The sequence below is a fragment of the Geosmithia morbida genome (genome assembly GCF_012550715.1).
Source record: "Geosmithia morbida isolate 1262 chromosome Unknown scaffold_5, whole genome shotgun sequence".
Classification (NCBI taxonomy): Eukaryota; Fungi; Ascomycota; class Sordariomycetes; order Hypocreales; family Bionectriaceae; genus Geosmithia; species Geosmithia morbida.
The window spans coordinates 334,777-351,076 of NW_023336192.1; the positions used below are offsets into that span (position 1 = coordinate 334,777).

The 16,300-nt window shown below is 55.1% G+C and overlaps 3 protein-coding genes across 3 annotated transcripts; all 3 read right to left on the reverse strand.

Annotated features, from left to right (window-relative positions):
* Positions 1-1,683: 1,683 nt before the first annotated feature.
* GMORB2_6120 (Chromosome segregation ATPase) lies at positions 1,684-5,413 on the reverse strand (the record flags this gene model as incomplete). The annotated part of the gene is made up of 2 exons (XM_035468090.1): positions 1,684-4,576; positions 4,740-5,413. 2 exons carry the CDS (start codon positions 5,411-5,413, stop codon positions 1,684-1,686), a joined length of 3,567 nt encoding a protein of 1,188 aa, XP_035322071.1.
* Positions 5,414-9,219: 3,806 nt separating this feature from the next.
* GMORB2_6121 (uncharacterized protein) lies at positions 9,220-11,529 on the reverse strand (the record flags this gene model as incomplete). The annotated part of the gene is made up of 4 exons (XM_035468091.1): positions 9,220-10,436; positions 10,501-10,614; positions 10,683-10,802; positions 10,914-11,529. The coding sequence occupies 4 exons, from the start codon at positions 11,527-11,529 to the stop codon at positions 9,220-9,222; spliced, it is 2,067 nt and encodes a 688-aa protein (XP_035322072.1).
* A 113-nt stretch (positions 11,530-11,642) lies between these two features.
* Positions 11,643-12,523, reverse strand: GMORB2_6122 (uncharacterized protein; the record flags this gene model as incomplete). Its single annotated transcript, XM_035468092.1, has 2 exons — positions 11,643-12,285; positions 12,366-12,523. The coding sequence occupies 2 exons, from the start codon at positions 12,521-12,523 to the stop codon at positions 11,643-11,645; spliced, it is 801 nt and encodes a 266-aa protein (XP_035322073.1).
* Between the last annotated feature and the right edge of the window lie 3,777 nt (positions 12,524-16,300).

Sequence of the window (16,300 nt, forward strand, 5' to 3'; positions counted from 1 at the left end):
ACTTTTGCCTGCTGGTGAGTGCTCCGCACAGAATGGGGAGGAGAAGGACATGGTGAGAGGGCAAAAAAAAAAAAAAAAAAAAAAAAAAAAAAAAAAGGTCCGTTATTGTCCTGTATATCCTCTCCTCATCTCTCCTCTCCTCTCCCAAGAGTCCCTAGCTGCTTACTAAGATGGGATCGCTATTAGATGATGATTCCGTGATACCGTGATACCGTGATGATGACCATGTGCGCAGGGACCAGACGAACCTCACTCCCAACCGGCGACTGAGGAGGGAACCGATTGCGTCCCAGCGGCCCGCAGAGACCGCCCGTTCATCGACCCATTGCTGGATGTCCGGCCTCGGTATGGGATCGCGGCCCATGGCCCACGGGTCACTGCTATATTACTACACCGTACCAGTTAGTCAACCTGTAAGCGGTGACCTGTACTGCTCGTCAATAGCATTATGCAGATCACGGATTGGAATGTCGTGGGCCGACAAGGTCAGCAGTTGGAACTGATAAGGTCCTCGGTCATCATTGGTCCGGGCCACCACCACTCTAGTCCTTTTTTATTTTTCTCTCTCTCTCCCGAAGAAGAAAAAAAAGGCGTCAGGGATGCGAATAATGTCACGTCGTACCATGCATGATGGTTCGAGTCTCCCATTCTCATTTCTCATCCTCAATATTCATCACGATACCGCACCGTCCACTGACCAGTACCGCTACTGACAACTGCCATACGAGGAGACTTATCAGCACTATTACAGTCTACAAGTCTACATACCAGTCTACCTAAGACACACACTTTCTTCTTCTTCTTTTTTCTCTTCTCAAGTATAAGAAATAAATAAAAAAATAAAAAAAACCTCATTCGAATAATGATACTAGTAATATATATATATATATATTGTTTGTGTGTGTTTGCATCAAACAGCCAAATGCAACCGGAAAAAGGATAATCCGGGACCGAGGTTGTTGCCTCAAGATGACATAGCAAACATTCTCACATATAATTATCACGATGAGAGTCATCCTAGATCAATACAGCATACCGATCATCACAAATGCAAAGGCTCTTCCTAAAGAAGGAGCTGATGCACCTGTGATATCGTGAGGTGACGATAGAGGAAGTAAAGACGAAACCAACATATATATATATATATATATATTAAAAGAATAAAAGATAATCCCACTATAAAACTCCACAAGTATATCAATCATTTGTTGACTTGCACACTTCTGCCAGATCCCGTACCCATGTAGTAGTAAAATATCCAAAAGAGATGGACCAGATGATAAGAAGAACCAGATTAAGAAATAAGTAATATAGCCAGAAAAGTAAAGCCCTTGTTGGTACAGAATATGCTGCTGCATACCATGAATGTATGTCTGTAATGTTTTTGTTGTCTTGCCTTCTCTCCTCCCTGTCATCGTCTTGACCGTCCCATTGGGGGTGGGTAACCCATACCCGTCATCTGGGGCGAGACGTGAAACCGCCCCTCTCCGTCCTGAGTCTAGTATGGGAGGAGAAGGAGGAGAAGGTTCCCGATGCATCTTCCTGCCGTCCACGATGATGATTATATCGTGAACGAGAGGAGAGGGAGAGGGAGAGGGAGAGGGAGGGAGAGGGAGGGAGAGGGAGGGAGAGCAGAGAGCCGAGGCCTCCGACGAGTCCGCCATCGAGGCTGCCGACCCTCACCTAGAAGCCAAAGACCTTGAAGCGACCCTCGGCAGGCGCCTGAGACGCCTCCACGGACTTCTGGAGCCTGCGCGTCTCCCGCACCGCCGCATCCCTCTCCTCCTGGAGGTTGAGGACCTCGACCTGCGCCGTGCTCATGCGCGTGATGACGTCCTGCATCTCCGTCTCGGCCTCGGCCAGCGCCTTCTCGAGCTCGCCCACCTTGGCGCGGAGAGACTTCATCTCCGCCTCGTCCTCGAACGAGGCCTCCGTCAGCCGCGGCGATCCCGGGAACGCGGACGGGCCGCGGCGCGCGAGCGGGGACCGCGGCGACCTGAGGGCCGCGCCGCCCTTGACGAGGCCGTCGACCCGGTGGAGGGCGCTGCTCTGCGCCTCGTGCAGCCGGCCGATCTCCTCCTCGTGGCGCGCCACCGTATCCTCCGACGCCGTCTGCGCCGTCACGAGGTCGTCTTCCAGACCGCGGAGACGCTCCATCAGGAACGTGATGCGGTTGTTGTTGGAGTGGCGGTCCGCGTCGCCGCGCGCCACCGCGTCCGCCAGCCGCGTCCGCAGGTCGGCGTTGGCCGCCAGCTGCCGCTGCACCTGCGACGCCAGCCTCTCCACCTGCCGCGCCGACTCCGTCAGCTCGTCCGAGAGCGAGCGCTGCGCCTCGACGCCCCTGCCCCCGTCGGCCGACAGGTCGTCGTACCGGCCCGCCAGGGCCTCCATCTCGCCGCTGACGGCGTCGCGTTCCGCCACCGCCAGGCTGAGCGCCCGCTCGAGACGCTCCATGGCGCCCCGCGTCTCCTCGTCCGGCGGGAGGCCCGACTCGAGGTCCTTGATGCGCTGCAGCGACTCCGTGTACAGCGTCTGCAGCTTGCGGTACGCCTCCCGGAGGGACGCCGACGACACCGGCGAGTCCGACCCGGCGCTGCCCACGCTCGAGCGCGCAAACGACGTCGGGATGAGGATGTCGTTCTCGTCGAGGAGCTCGCGCAGCGACGCGATCTCGCCCTCGGCCCTGTCCAGGTCCATCTTCAGGCCGCTCAGGCCCTTCTCCACCTGCCACTTCTGCTCCAGCGCGTCCTCGGCCCGGCGGCGCAGCAGGTTGACCTCGGTGCGGAGGTTCAGGATCTCCCTCTCGAAACCGCCGCGCTTGGCCGGCCCGGCCATGAGGCGGTCGCGCTCCGCCTCCAGGCTCCGGATGCGCTTCTCGTAGTCGCGGCTCTGGAAGAACTGCCTCTCGAGGAGGTTCTTCAGCGCGCTGTGGAGGGCGTCGCGCTGCACCTCCACGTCCTTGAGGCGCTCGGCGAGGGCCTCGCGGGACTCGACCTGGCCCGTCTTGACGCTGTTGGACCTCGACAGGCCCATGCCGCCGCTCCGTCCGCGCATCCCGCCGGCGGCCACCGAGTTGGACCGCGAGAGGCCGCTGGCCATCATGACGGAGCCGCGCTTGGGCGTGATGTCGCCCAGGACGGAGCCTCGGCGGAGGCCGACGTTCTCGCCCATGACGGAGCCTCGGCGGAGGCTGCTGTTCTCGCCCTTGAGCGTCTCGAGCTCCTGCTGCATCTTGGTCGACTCGTACGTCAGGTTGGCGTACTCGGCCGCCTCGGCCTCGAGGCCCTCGACGCGCGCGCGCAGCTGCGGCACCACCTCGTCGCGGAGGTTGTCGCGCTCGTTGCAGGCGCCCTGCAGCTCGCCCCTGAGGGCCGACAGCAGGTCCTCAAAGTTGTCCTTGGACGACCGCTCCTCGACGAGGCGGCGTCGCAGGTCTTCGCAGCTCTCCTCGAGCTCCCTCATGCGCTCGTTGGCGTCCAGGTTGTTCATCTGGGCCAGGTCGACGTGGGATGCCCGCTCGGCGAGCTGCTTGATCTTCAGGTCGAGATCTTTCCGCCTCAGCCTCTCCTCCTGGAGCTTGTTGGTCAGCTCCAGCTTGATGGAGGCCTTCTCCTGCTCTGACCTCCTCTGGATCTTCTCGATCTCCTCGCGTCCGTTCTCCGTCTCGCTGGCCTTGGCGGAGCTGTAGCCGGAGTCGGAGAAGTAGTCGCTGGTCCGCTTGCTGGCGGCCTGGGCGTTGCTGGCCTGCTCCTGCAGCCGGTCGACCAGGTCCTCCAGGTCCATCTCACGTCGGATGGACGCGGCCAGCTCGGAGCTGATGGATTTCAGCTCGTCCTCCATCTCTTCAATCTGTTCTAGGTCGTAGGGTTCTAGCGTCGGCGACGTGGGTAGGTAAGGATTACGGCTTCCGGTTGCGGCGTCATTTGATCTCGGGTCGCCTGCGTATAGCGCACTCGTCGTCTTGGTGGGAAAGACGGCGGCCGCCCCCTTTGTGGGCGGGGTCTGCGGCGTTGTGGCCGCGGTGAAATCCGTCGCACCGGGCGACTGGTTGCCCCAGCCGAAGAAGGTGGCAAATGGCGATGCCGGAGCCGGGGACTTGGGCAGCCTCTTGTTGCGGTACGCCGAGTCTGGAGTGCCCGTGTCGGAGTTTAGGGACACGGCGTCTTCTCGTATTGATGTGTCGACTTGCTGTAGTTTCAGATGGGGTGGCGTGGGCTTCGATGCTCGCATTGGGGATGATGATTCACGCCGGTCGATGTGGTCGGAGACAGCCGACTCGTACTCGTCGTCGTCGTCGTCGGTAGAGACGGCTTCAGGTCTGAGATTGCTGTTGCTGCTACCGCGGCGCTCGTCAGCGGCGACCCTGGGCGTCGAGGCGGCGTCTGTCGGCTGTCGGTCGTGCCGGTCCTCCCTCTGCTGTCCCGGTCCTTGTTCAGACGTATGGTCGGAGAGGAGGTCGTCGTAGACGGACAGGACGTCAAACTGCGATCCAGACCCGGCGTATTCGTCGTCGGGAAGGTCTCGAGTCTCGGGCGTCGGGCCGACGTCGTCAGGGTTGAAACGGGCCTCGGACGGTCTGCACGGCACCAGTCTCGGTCAGCCGACATGATCAAGTGGCGTTGGAGGCACGGCAGGGATGGAGGACGTCGACGTTGGGCTCTCTCGGCAGGGAAAGAAATCCCGTCCGCGGAATTCCAACCATGCAGAGAGCGGCGACGGAAGGATTCCTGCTGACTTACCTAGGCTGCGACGCAGTAAGGCCGACACCTTCCGGATACTCGTAGAGAGTAGGGCTATCCTGGGCAGAGGCGTCCCTCTCGAACCTGTGATCGGTGGTGGGCAGGTCGATGTACGAGGACGAGGCGGTAGAGCTCGAAGCCTGGGAGAAGCGAGCGGCAAAGGTAGCTGCGGCGCCGGTCAGGGGCTTCCTCTTGATCTGGTGGACAGAAGAGCGAGGTGTAGTGGACGTGGAGGCGGAAGTATCGACGGGAGGGGCAGGTGGCGTCGGTGGTGGTGGTGGTACTGCTGCTGCTGTAGCGTCGGAGATCTGCGCGTCGTCCTTGTCGTCGGTACGAGAGCTTGCGGATGTGTCTATGCCAATGCCTGTGCCTGTGCTCGTGCTCCTCGTATGGGAGTGATAGCGGCCGCTAGTATGGTTACCTCTGGTGGTAGTGGTAATAGTATTATCGGCAGTGGTGGTGGTGGTGGTGGTGGTGGTGGAGGGAGAGGAAGAGGAGGGTGGTAGCGGTGCTATCTGGCTCATGGGAGGCAGGGGCCCGGTCTCGTCAGACGAGGCAGATAATACAGTATGCGTCTCGAAGTGGTGGGCAGAGGACAAGGGAGGGACAGGCCACGAGGAGGGGATCGACAGCGTCTCCTGGGGGTCAGCAGACGAGCGAGGGCTTGATGCCATTTCGGGCACGAGTGCGACCCTGACAGACAGGGGACAAGGGGGGGGGTTTCAATTCTGCAAAGAGGTGTCCTTATCGCCGGGGATTGACCATGAACAAGGACAGAGACTCCAGGGAGCAGAGAGAGCAGAGAGAGGGATGGACCATGGGACGGTGATGTTCAGATTTGGGGGGGGCCTGGAAGCAGAGGGGGGGGAGGGGCCAAGGGCCGATAACAGGGGGGGCGTGTGTGGGCGCGCGCGTACGAATGGTCGGCAAGTGTTACGGCGTTATTAATTGAGGTACGAGTAATCTCTTATCACACGCGGTAATAATTATGTGAGAAGGAAAAAGAGAAAGAAAGAGAAGAAGAGAGAGAGAGGGAGAGAGAGGAAGAGGTCATCCATAAGACCAGGGGGGGGGTATGAGCGGGTGGGTTTGGTCGGTTGGATGATGTTAGCGCTCTCACTCCAGCGACCTGTTCAGAGAGCTCTCCTTCGCTTTCCCTCTATGGGCTGGGCTGGGCTGGGGGTGCTCAACACCTGACAGGGGTTGATGGTGATTGGCAAGGGGGTTGAGATTGAGAAGAGCCAAGGCTAGAGTAGAGGTGCGGCAGAAAGGGAGATGATGAGCGGCAACGACGGCGGCGAGGGCGGACGCGCGGTGAACAGGTGGTAATAGTGGCAGGTTCATGCCAATAATAACGGTAATCTACTACTACTCGTACTAGCAGCATTGATACATTGCGAGTACGGATAAGTAGTGATATTGATAACACCTGCACGTCAGTACCGATAACGTTAGCAGTAGTATAAATAACACGTAGGTACGGATGCATATATCTATCTATATATATCCATCTATATACGCTCTCGCAGCTGTCGTATCGCGTTCGCCATAATTTACTTTTTTTTTCTCTCTTCATATGATATTACTGCTCGTAGTCTGTGTAGAGGGGCTTAGAGGGACGGCTCATAAACCACCAGTATTATCAATAACGACAACGGCGCGAGCGGAAAAAGAAGAAAAGAAAGAAAAAAAGAAAAAAAAGGGGGGGAGGGGCGGCTCGCGTCGTTCAGGGGAAGGTGGGTCCATCTGGCGCCGTGGGACCATTCACAGCCCCTTCAAACTTGCGTAAGTTGGCAGTGTGGCTACCTCAATCCACCAATCAGGCAACGGGTCTCGCGTGTCAGGTCGGTTCCTGCGCTAACGCCAGGGCACTGAAAGCCTTGGGCCCTGGGCCTCGGACCTTGGGGCAATGGGGGGGAGTATCATTACGGAGAGTACGGAGTACAGATTACGGATGCAGTGCAGATTAGTATGCTGACTACTGCGCGGTAATACTGTGTATTCTGTACGATGCATGATACTGCTAGCCTCTTCCACCTAGAACTTGTATTACCTAGTACTCCGTACAGCATCCATTCTTTAATTTATAGAGCGCTAACCTGGCAGGCCCAACCCCACAAACGTCGCGTCTCGTCCAATTGTGGGTAAGGGTGTCGCGCATGCCCTGACGCCCGGTTTAAGAGGCAGGAACGACCTGTCGCCGCAATAAACCACATTCCTGTCACCTATCACCTTGTAATAATCTTCATTCCCTGATTCTTAAATGCCGATTTGCCACGCACTCGAGATGCCATGAATCATGGATCAAGTTACCACTTATGTAATACCCGAATCTTTCTCCTCTGCCGGATTCATCTCTACTCAGTTCAGATCATAGCTGGCACCACTGCTTTCAGAGGGCAGCATGAGGCTTGAACACACATGATGATCATAAATACCGATTACTAACGATGATGATGCTGCTCCGTACACGTCGATGCTCCGTACATTACTCCGTACATTGCTCCGTACATTGATAGTATTCCGTACATCTTCGACTACATGTTGCACGTGATGATAATTATATAATAATGTAATCTTGCAGTCTGACTCTCTTGCTTCAATATAATATTGAGCCGCATCCTCCTACCTCCTCCTACCTCCTCCCTCCCCCCTTTTCCCACTGACAGGTAAAAGTTGATCCTGCGTCTGCTACGCTACGGATGATGACCATTTGATGCGCCATATCCCTCTCTGCATATCGATCCTACGACTGATACGGCTGCTGGGTCATGTCAATACAAAGTACTCCGTACCATATCCCAGATGCTCATCTCCGCTCTGCATGAGATCAACCTCTCCACTGACTGGATAGTCACGCATTGCGTAATGTTAGCTTTATCTCCTCTTGTGACCTCTTTCAATGCTGCGCGGTGCATTCACGTCCATTTTTCTTGCATCATCTTTTTTTTTTCTACTCGCAAATTGTTCCGTCATACGGACGCCTCCCTGCACTATATTATGAATATTCTTTCCAAGGTAAGCCTGCTCGTACTCGTACGGGTATTCTTCGTCATGATGCATGCACTGTGTTACGTACATCACCCCCTCCCTCGCTCACGACGTTTTTTACGCTGATTTTACTAGTGAGCACCGTTCCGAGACCCCGTTACAGGTTTTGATTATTGTTCTCATCTGCCAAGTTCCTGTTACGGTCGCATGTAAGACTTCCCCGCCCCCAGTCCCAGTCTTCGACACGACAGGGAGAGACACAAAACAACGGTCAGCCTTGTAGCTTTACCGGCCAGCCAGGGGCTTGAAGAAGAGAGAAAGAAAGAAAGAAAAGGTCAAGCAAGCCTCTACTCGTACGAATAGAGCGAGCAGTATTACCAGTACGAGTACACCTACTAGACTCCTAGAGTGAGAAGAGAGTTGGTCCATGTACCACCAATACAGGCATGGGTAGGGGGTTGCAAGAGGCCGTCATACGTGTCCATCTCTCGATGGGTCTGTGGATGACGACGGATTGCGTGCAGTATGCAATCCGTGAATGATACATTGATACGTGGAATCCGTACTGCGATTAATCATTGATTGCCGTACTGTATCCGTACACCAGTCTCCCTCTACTTACGATATACATCTGTACGCTCCCCATCTTCCATCCTCTCAGCAGTTCACGAGCAGCGGACGAGTAACATATACGGAGAGAGGGAGCATGGACCTGTATCAGGTTGTCCGACGAGTATCAATACTCCGTGCACGTACGAGCATTGCGGTGAGATACGAGTCTCGTAATCTTATACGGAGCTCATTATATCGTATACTCTTTACAGAGTAGGCATCGCTCGTACCTGTCCGTACTCGATGCTCGTACACCTGGGCATGCACGGTAAGTCGAGCTAAAAATACGTCTCGATAAGCTTCATAATACCAAGATTGTTAAGGATCCGGTGAATCTCGTATTCATCAGCTGACAAGCCCACGCCCGTGCATCCCAGTGCCATGAGGAGGATGAGGGACAAGAGAAGAGAAAAGGTGCCTCGGTTCTATCTGAGTGGATGCAGATCTTCCCTCTGTTTTTTCTTCTTTTTTTTCTTACTTCCTCTCCTGTCTCTCCTGTCTCTCCAGTCTCTCTTACTAATCCCTTCATCGAGAAAGATGGAGGAAACGACGAGGAAGGAGAAGAGGGATGGGCGAGCCTCTTTGCACACATTAGCCGGGACGTTGCATCGATCCCTTACCGTGACCTACGATGATACCTCGCATCTCCGTAACAACCCAACAAATCCGTTCCCAATACTCTGTTTCGAGACATCTTACACCAAAAACCAAAGATAAATGACTCCTCAGTTCCTACTCTTTCTTTACGTTGCCATGTGAGACCGTGGTGGAGATTCAGAAGAGAGGAAGAGAGGAAACTTGCTCCCCCGAAGAGGAAGAAGAAAGTACAGGATGCAGAGTAAGACTTAGAATCAAGAAGATGGAAGATGGAAATTTCTCACGCTGTAAAATCCAACTTCCCAGGTGGCAAGACTGCCAACGTCCCGTTGCAAGGACACCTCCTCTGCTGGGCCATCATGAATGTCAACCCGGGGCCCTTGCCGGGCATCTCCTCCATGACCCACGTGCACCTCGTGCACCTCCTCCACTGCTTCCCCGGTCCCATCTTGAGCTTGTTCTTGGTGAAGGTGTCGAGTTGGGCCGTGCGCATGCCGTCGACGACGGACCCGTCGTCCTGCACCGTCATGACGGAGAGGGGCTGGAAGAAGAGCCTGGCCGGGTCCGTGGCCTTGCGGAACATGACCAGGTCGTACCCGAAGAACTTGCGCAGCACCGGGAACAGCCCCAGCGGCGGCGACGTCGCCACCAGAGTCTGCGTCTCCATCTGCGCGCGTATCATCTTGACCGTCTCCTCCTCCTCTTTGCTCTGCGGCTGGGGCGTCGCTCCCGCCCCCGCCCCCGCTCCCCTAGCCCCCCTGGCCATCTTGGGGAGGAAGGTCCCGTATGCGTGGTTGACCCCGGACCCCAGCGTGCTGACGAGCTTCTCGAACTCGCCCGCCCGCACCAGCGCCGAGCTGCTCACCTGCTGCAGGTTCTGGAAGGCCCGCTGCATGCGCGGGTTGGGCGTCCCCGTGTTCGCCGTCGCCAGCGCGGACTGCTTCCGGTAGAACGTCACCGCCTTGGCGGCGATGGTCTCTATGTGCATCAGCCGCCGGCACAGCGCGCTCAGGAAGCACCGGCTGCTCGAGCAGATGAGCAGGTGGAGCGCCACGTCGTTGCGCTTCTCGAGGTACGGCCCCAGCTCCGCCGCCCGCTCCGGCGTGAGCAGCCGCGAGAATTCCTCGTCATTCATCAGCTCGAACAGCGAGTCCGTGATCCATGCCACCAGGTCGAGCGACCACCTGATCAGGGACCCTAGCATCTCGACAACCTCGTGGTCGTCCATCGGACTCCGCCGCCCACCGACGTTGAACTGTGCCGTCGCCACGACCGTCGCGTTGAACGCCGCGCTCCGGATCGCCGCCGTCATCGACGCAAAAGCGCTCTGAAAGGTCCGCGGCCTCGTGTCGCCTCGGAATCCCAGGCTCACGAGTATCGCCATGCATGACGGCAGCTGCGTGTTCTTGAGAAGCGCGTCGTGGGAAGGCTCCACGACGTAGTCGACCTGAACCGCGAGGATCCGGATAACCTCGCTGACCCAGTCTTGCACGAATCCTGCTGGGCGGTCAGCAATGCGGTAGCCCATCGGGGCTGGGGTCATGAATGTCCAGGAACCTACTCGGTTTCTCCGCAAGCGGCCGGACAATGGCGAGGATGTCGTCAAAGTTGGTCTGGTACTTTATGGATGTTGCCGCCGTGACCGTGAGGCCGGCAATCGTAGCCGCGTATCTCTCTGTCCGTCCGTCAGTCTCTGCAGAAAGGGAGGGGTCGGCACGGGCTTGGGACGGTCAGGCAACTCACCATCGCGCATGCCATTCCCGATATCCCCATCCGGGAGACGTATCCTGCTCCACCTCATCTTCCCGCTGTCCCCCAGCTGGATCATGGAACACCCAGTCGGCGAAAGGGCAATCTGCTGACCTGTTTTTTTGAAGGAAAGAAGGAAAGAAAGAAGAAAGAGGTTGGTCAGAATTCGATGGTGCTTTATCCCCCAGCTATCTCGTTCTATGCTGTAAGCCGATTGTTACTCACATTGCCAGTCGTCGGGAAAGGTGAATCCGACCTGCTGCAGGTTCATGACCGATGCATATTCACGCTCGGTGTATATCTCCTCAAAGGTGGAGCGGTCGCGGTGCTGGACGCTCCCGTCCGAAAAGGTCAGGATGACAGCCTTACCAAACTGCGCAGACTGGAGGCCGATGACGCATTTGTCGATGAGGATAGGTTCGAGCGGGTTGAGGCTCATCGACGAGGCCGGCTCTGATGCGGTGCTGTTCCTGCGGTTGCCCAGCTGCCTGACGGCCGACTGCAGCTTGTGGTTCTGCTCACGGGCTTCCCACCTGTTGATGATGGTCTGGGCCGCTGGGAAGGTGCCGGGGCTGGTGGTGCGTGCGCGGGTCGTGACGACCATGGGCGGCACCGTCTCCTTGCCAGCCTTGTCCGTTACGGAGGGGAGGACCAGCAGATTCGTCACCTCGGGCGTCGAAACTTGCTCCGGGGTATCGTCCGCCCAGCTCGTTATGGCGCACGACTTAGCTACCAGACCAGCGTTGAATCGCGTGTCCTGCGAACCCCGCTCTTTGCCGGGTTGAACAACCCACTGGATGTCGACGCGGACAAATTGAAGTTGGCGGGCTGTGGTGATCATGGCGAGGATGAGATGCTCTATAAGTAGCAGAGTCAGCACATCTTTTTGTTCCCCCGCGGTTTTCCAATTTCCAAGCCCTGACACACACACACGTGTCTTTTTCTTGTTTTGGTTTACGCACTCTTTTCTGAGGCAAGAGCAGCATGAGTGATGAGTTCATCTGCGCTGCCAATACTCTCCAGCTCCAGCCTCGTCTCCTCGGGTCTGTTGTTGACCTGCATCCACACCATCTTGAGGATGCCGCCCGTCGTCACGGTGAGCAGGGCGCTCCTCCCCGTCTGCGGGTGGGCCGGTGACTCGGCGTGGACGAACGAGCTCGTGTAGTGGTAGTTGCCGCGTTCGGTCTTGCTGGCGGGCCCAAAGAGCACATTGTACGACTGGCGCGTCGCCTTGTCGCCCATGCCGGTCGTGGACAGGTTGGCGGGCAGCCAGTAGCATCCCACGACGGCTTGGCTGTCGTCGACTGGCTCGGAATCCCACCTCTTGACCATGAAGGGCTGGTTGAGGGTATTGGAGAAGATGAGCAGCGCGAGCCGGCCAGCGCTGTCAAAGACGGCCAGCTCGGGGTTGTTGGTCTCGGACCACTCCAGATGCACCAGGGGATCCTCGGGCGTGCCCCTGACCAGGCCGCACACCGTCGGCTCGCTGAGGTCCCACTCGCCATCGGAAGGTTGGCATCTCAGGAAGCGAATCTCCAGCTCTTGGCCGTCTGGTGTGATCGATGCGATCGTCCCCACCTTAGACCAAGCCACAGTCCTGCAATAGGGGAAGGCACAAGTCAGATATCAGAGGCAAGGAGTGGTGGCGGGGGTTCGATGCGTGAACGAGGCACATACCTGAAGCAGCCGCGATTCCTTAGCTGGTCCAGTCTCAGATCGATCTGCTTGGTAGGCTGCCGCATGGGAAGACCGCCGGTGCCGTCGCCAAATAGGTCGTCGACGTCTCCCACTCCGTCTATCTGCATGGGGAGGCCATTATCGAGAAGGAGGGGCATCTCTTTGGTGGCCATGTGGCAATTGTCTGTTCACCCCTCTAGACGATTATCTCAAAAAAAAAAAAAAAAAAAAAAAAAACTTGCAGGGAGATGTGGAATGTAAATGGCCAAGGATTTTTCCAATCTCTTCCTCGTAGCGATGACGTCCACAGAATGATATGCAAAGAATGAAGTCCAGGATGATGAGATCCAAAGACTGGTGTCCAAAAAAGATAAAAATAAAAATAAGGAATTATTAGAAAATAAATGGAAGGGAGCGGGAAAGAAGGAAAAGAGAGGAAATCGCTGAATCAGAGATGAAGTGTTAAGCAGCATCAAACGACTGAGCTCCAACCTCGTTGCTGTTGCCAGGTCATGTCTCGATAACAATCAGCAGAGCATCACGTGTGCGCAAAAGCTAGCCACGGCAGAGAGCAAAAGATGAGTTAGACGAGCCACCGAGTCACTGTTGGGCTTTTCCAGGTTTTGTCGTCGTCGTGGTTGCGCCTATGTCATGTTGATGAGCAAGATGGTCGGTGATGATGAGATGGGGCGGCGATCAAGTTCAATGTGAGAGACTTGAGGCCAGCACGAATAGCTGTGATGGCCGTCGTCGGCAAAGCCCCGGTTAGCCAGTATCGGGCGCTTGTTGTTGCACTTATGCGGTATTAGTATAATTTACTACCATATGTACTTAAGAGAGGTACTCTGGCCGTGTACGAATACGGATGCAGGGAACAGATATCAGAGTCCTCGTACCTGAGGCTCTGCAGTGCAGTGCAGCGTCACTGTTGATCTCTCCAGCGCTTTAATCCCGACAGCGCACGCCTTGGCAGTCGGCCCATGATACAGGCCAGCTTGCTCTCCGTACTGCTCCGTATATCATTACATAATACATATCGATACTTAGGAATCACCCAACTGAAACCTTGGCGGCTGAGAAGGACAAAAATTGAAGATTGGAAAAGGAGCTGGGTTCTTGGAGAGAAGCCATCCTGCCATACATGTACCGCTACTAGTAGTACTGATACGTCGTATTCAATCTCCTTTCAGCTGTACATGTATGGCCAGGTCGATCACGGGCCTTCACGGCAAAGATCGGGTCGAGTATGTGACGTCAGATGGACGGAACAAGTTCAAGTACCTACCCTACGTACAATTGTTCTATGAAGGTGCGGATGCCATGATAGCACCTGTGTATGTAGACAAGTTGAGATAGAAAGAACAAGACATCACGAATAGATATCGGTTGATGGAGATATGGATGCCCCCCAGACCTTGTCAGCCCCCTTTATAGATAACGCGTCATATCCAACTTTCCATCAGTAGTAGTGGTAGTAGTAGAAGTAGTAGTAGTAGCAGTCTACGTTCAACGCCGATGTAGTTCTATGTAATATAGCTCTACTTCATTCCTCCCTCTCCTCCTCCTCCTCCTCCTCCTCCTCCATTATCACCTCTCTCTTTTTTCCCTCTGTTGGAAACCTACAACACGGTGTCCGGCGATACCTTGCTACTTACCCGCTCACAAGTCCTAGCAATCAGCCTAGAAGTGAAACAAAGGGACAGAGCAGTAGCATCCGTTGAATTAGAGTAAGCATATAAGTTTGATGGTGCAGATTACTAGTCCCTGGCCAAGTCTAAAAAAAAAAGCCTACTCAATCATTACGACTTACTTGGCGAGAACTCAAACCTGCCAAGGAAGTCTCTGTTATTCAACGACTGGATACTTGATGTCATGATGCCAGCGGTCGCCTCGTACATCGATGTAGTATGGTAGTATGGGTAGTCTCTCGTCAACTCCGTGCTATGTACATGAATCCACTCCGTGACTCAGTAGGGGTGTCATCTTCCACGGCACCAAAGCCATCATGATCACTACGACGCAAGGGAGGCAACTTGTCCTCGATCCTATCCGTCTAGCCGCCTTCCCTACCTTGCGTGCGTATAGCCGATTCAAGGCCTAACTGATACGTAGGCGAGGTGGAATGGGTATGCACTAGTATGAGCACGATGATGATTCCATCTCTCCCTCTCTCTCTCTCTCTCTCTCTCTCTCTCCCCTCTTCTCCTCTTTCTCTATGGTCTCTGCCACGACTACAGTTAGTACCGGCATACATGGATGGTACTATAAGAGAAGAGAGGAGAGGAAGCAGAGCGGTGGAGAACCAGATACGACTCAGATGCAGTCCGCAACATGTCGTGCGTCGGGGACCGGGTGGGATACTGCATTTACCTATATCTCTCTCTTAGACTTCGAGATCGAAATCAAGCATATATTAAGAGAGCCCTTTGCACCTTGATAGCCACATCTTGTATTCGGTACGTGCGACGACGACGACGACGATGACGACGTACAACGTCCGGCGTAGCATCGCATATATTGCGTAGTACACCCCATGCTACGGGGCCTTTGGCATCGGCCGTGTAGGATCACACGAGAGCCAGGTATGGTATCAGCACACATCTTTTACATCAACTCCTACTCACTTAATGTTCTAGCACCTCGGGGGAGGGGGGGGACGGCGCAAGATACGGACTTGCACTCGGTTACATCTACATGCAAAGGCGGGATGCGACTCTGTTGCATGCTACGGCTATCAACCAACCAGCGTGCAATACATGTACTCTGTCAACACGCAAGACGAGAACGAGCAGTTGCTGTGCAGCGGACTCCAAGACCGTATAATACCTCGTACGGCGAGTACAATACGCCAAGACCGCACGAGGACGACGTTCTTATCACAGGTCCACTACGAGTACGACGTGATACCGCACGGCAGACGGACGGACAGAGTATTATCATCACTGCTCCGTACTCGCACTCTGGCCCACTGCCTTGACCCCGTACCTACGGAGTGAGTGAGGGAAAGAGAAGAAGAGAAGAGAAGAAGAAGAAGAAAAGTTCCTACCCACCCAGGGCCAGATCTTCTCTCCTGGCCAATATCACTGCACTGTCCATTGCTCTGCGGAGTCACACGCCTCTGGCCTCTATCTCGGCGGCATCGTGTGGGGGCTCAGAGTCCCGACATGGAGATGGCCAAGTGGGATGGGAAAAGAAGCCTTGTCATGTATGGGCTCTCCTTCTGTACAGCGCATAGAGTGATAGTAATATCACGTCTCTAAATGTATATTGGCACACGATACTACGTACGAGTATGTGACCCGACGACCAGAGTCGGGATGAGTCGCGTATACTTCCAAACTTATTCTCAGCATCATCTCTATCTTGAGATATACCTGCTTCCTTTTGCTGCGCCGGCCAGAGTTCCGTCTGAGATACGTAGAGAGAGAGAGAGGTCGAGGCATTCTGCTTTGACCAGCTGGAAGGGAAGATACAGGACGCATCATATACGTATCACATATAGCGGTTTCGTACTTTTCATCTTGTATATTCAGTTTCGCTCACCAATGCATATGTCATGATGGTACGATAGCTTCCAATCTCGAATCATTCATAGATCTGTCGTCCTCTCCCGTCTCCTCCCCCCCCCCCCCCCCTTCTTCTTCTTCTTCTTTTTTCTTCTCTTTTCCCTTGCCACCTTCGTCCACCAATACCCTGCATGGTAATGAAGGGTGATCTCTTTTGGATCTATTATTACCAGGTTTAGCCCCGCCTTGGGCAGCAGAAGGGAAAGAAGAAGAACAGGAACTGCCCAAGACTAACAAGACCCTGGGTTTATGGTTAGATGAGTGGCCCTCGCAAGAGCGAATATGAGTTGACAGTCGACCAATTTAAACCATCATCAAATTACTGTAGCGGGGAATGTTTCAGAACCACGACTCTTTTTTTTCCCTTTT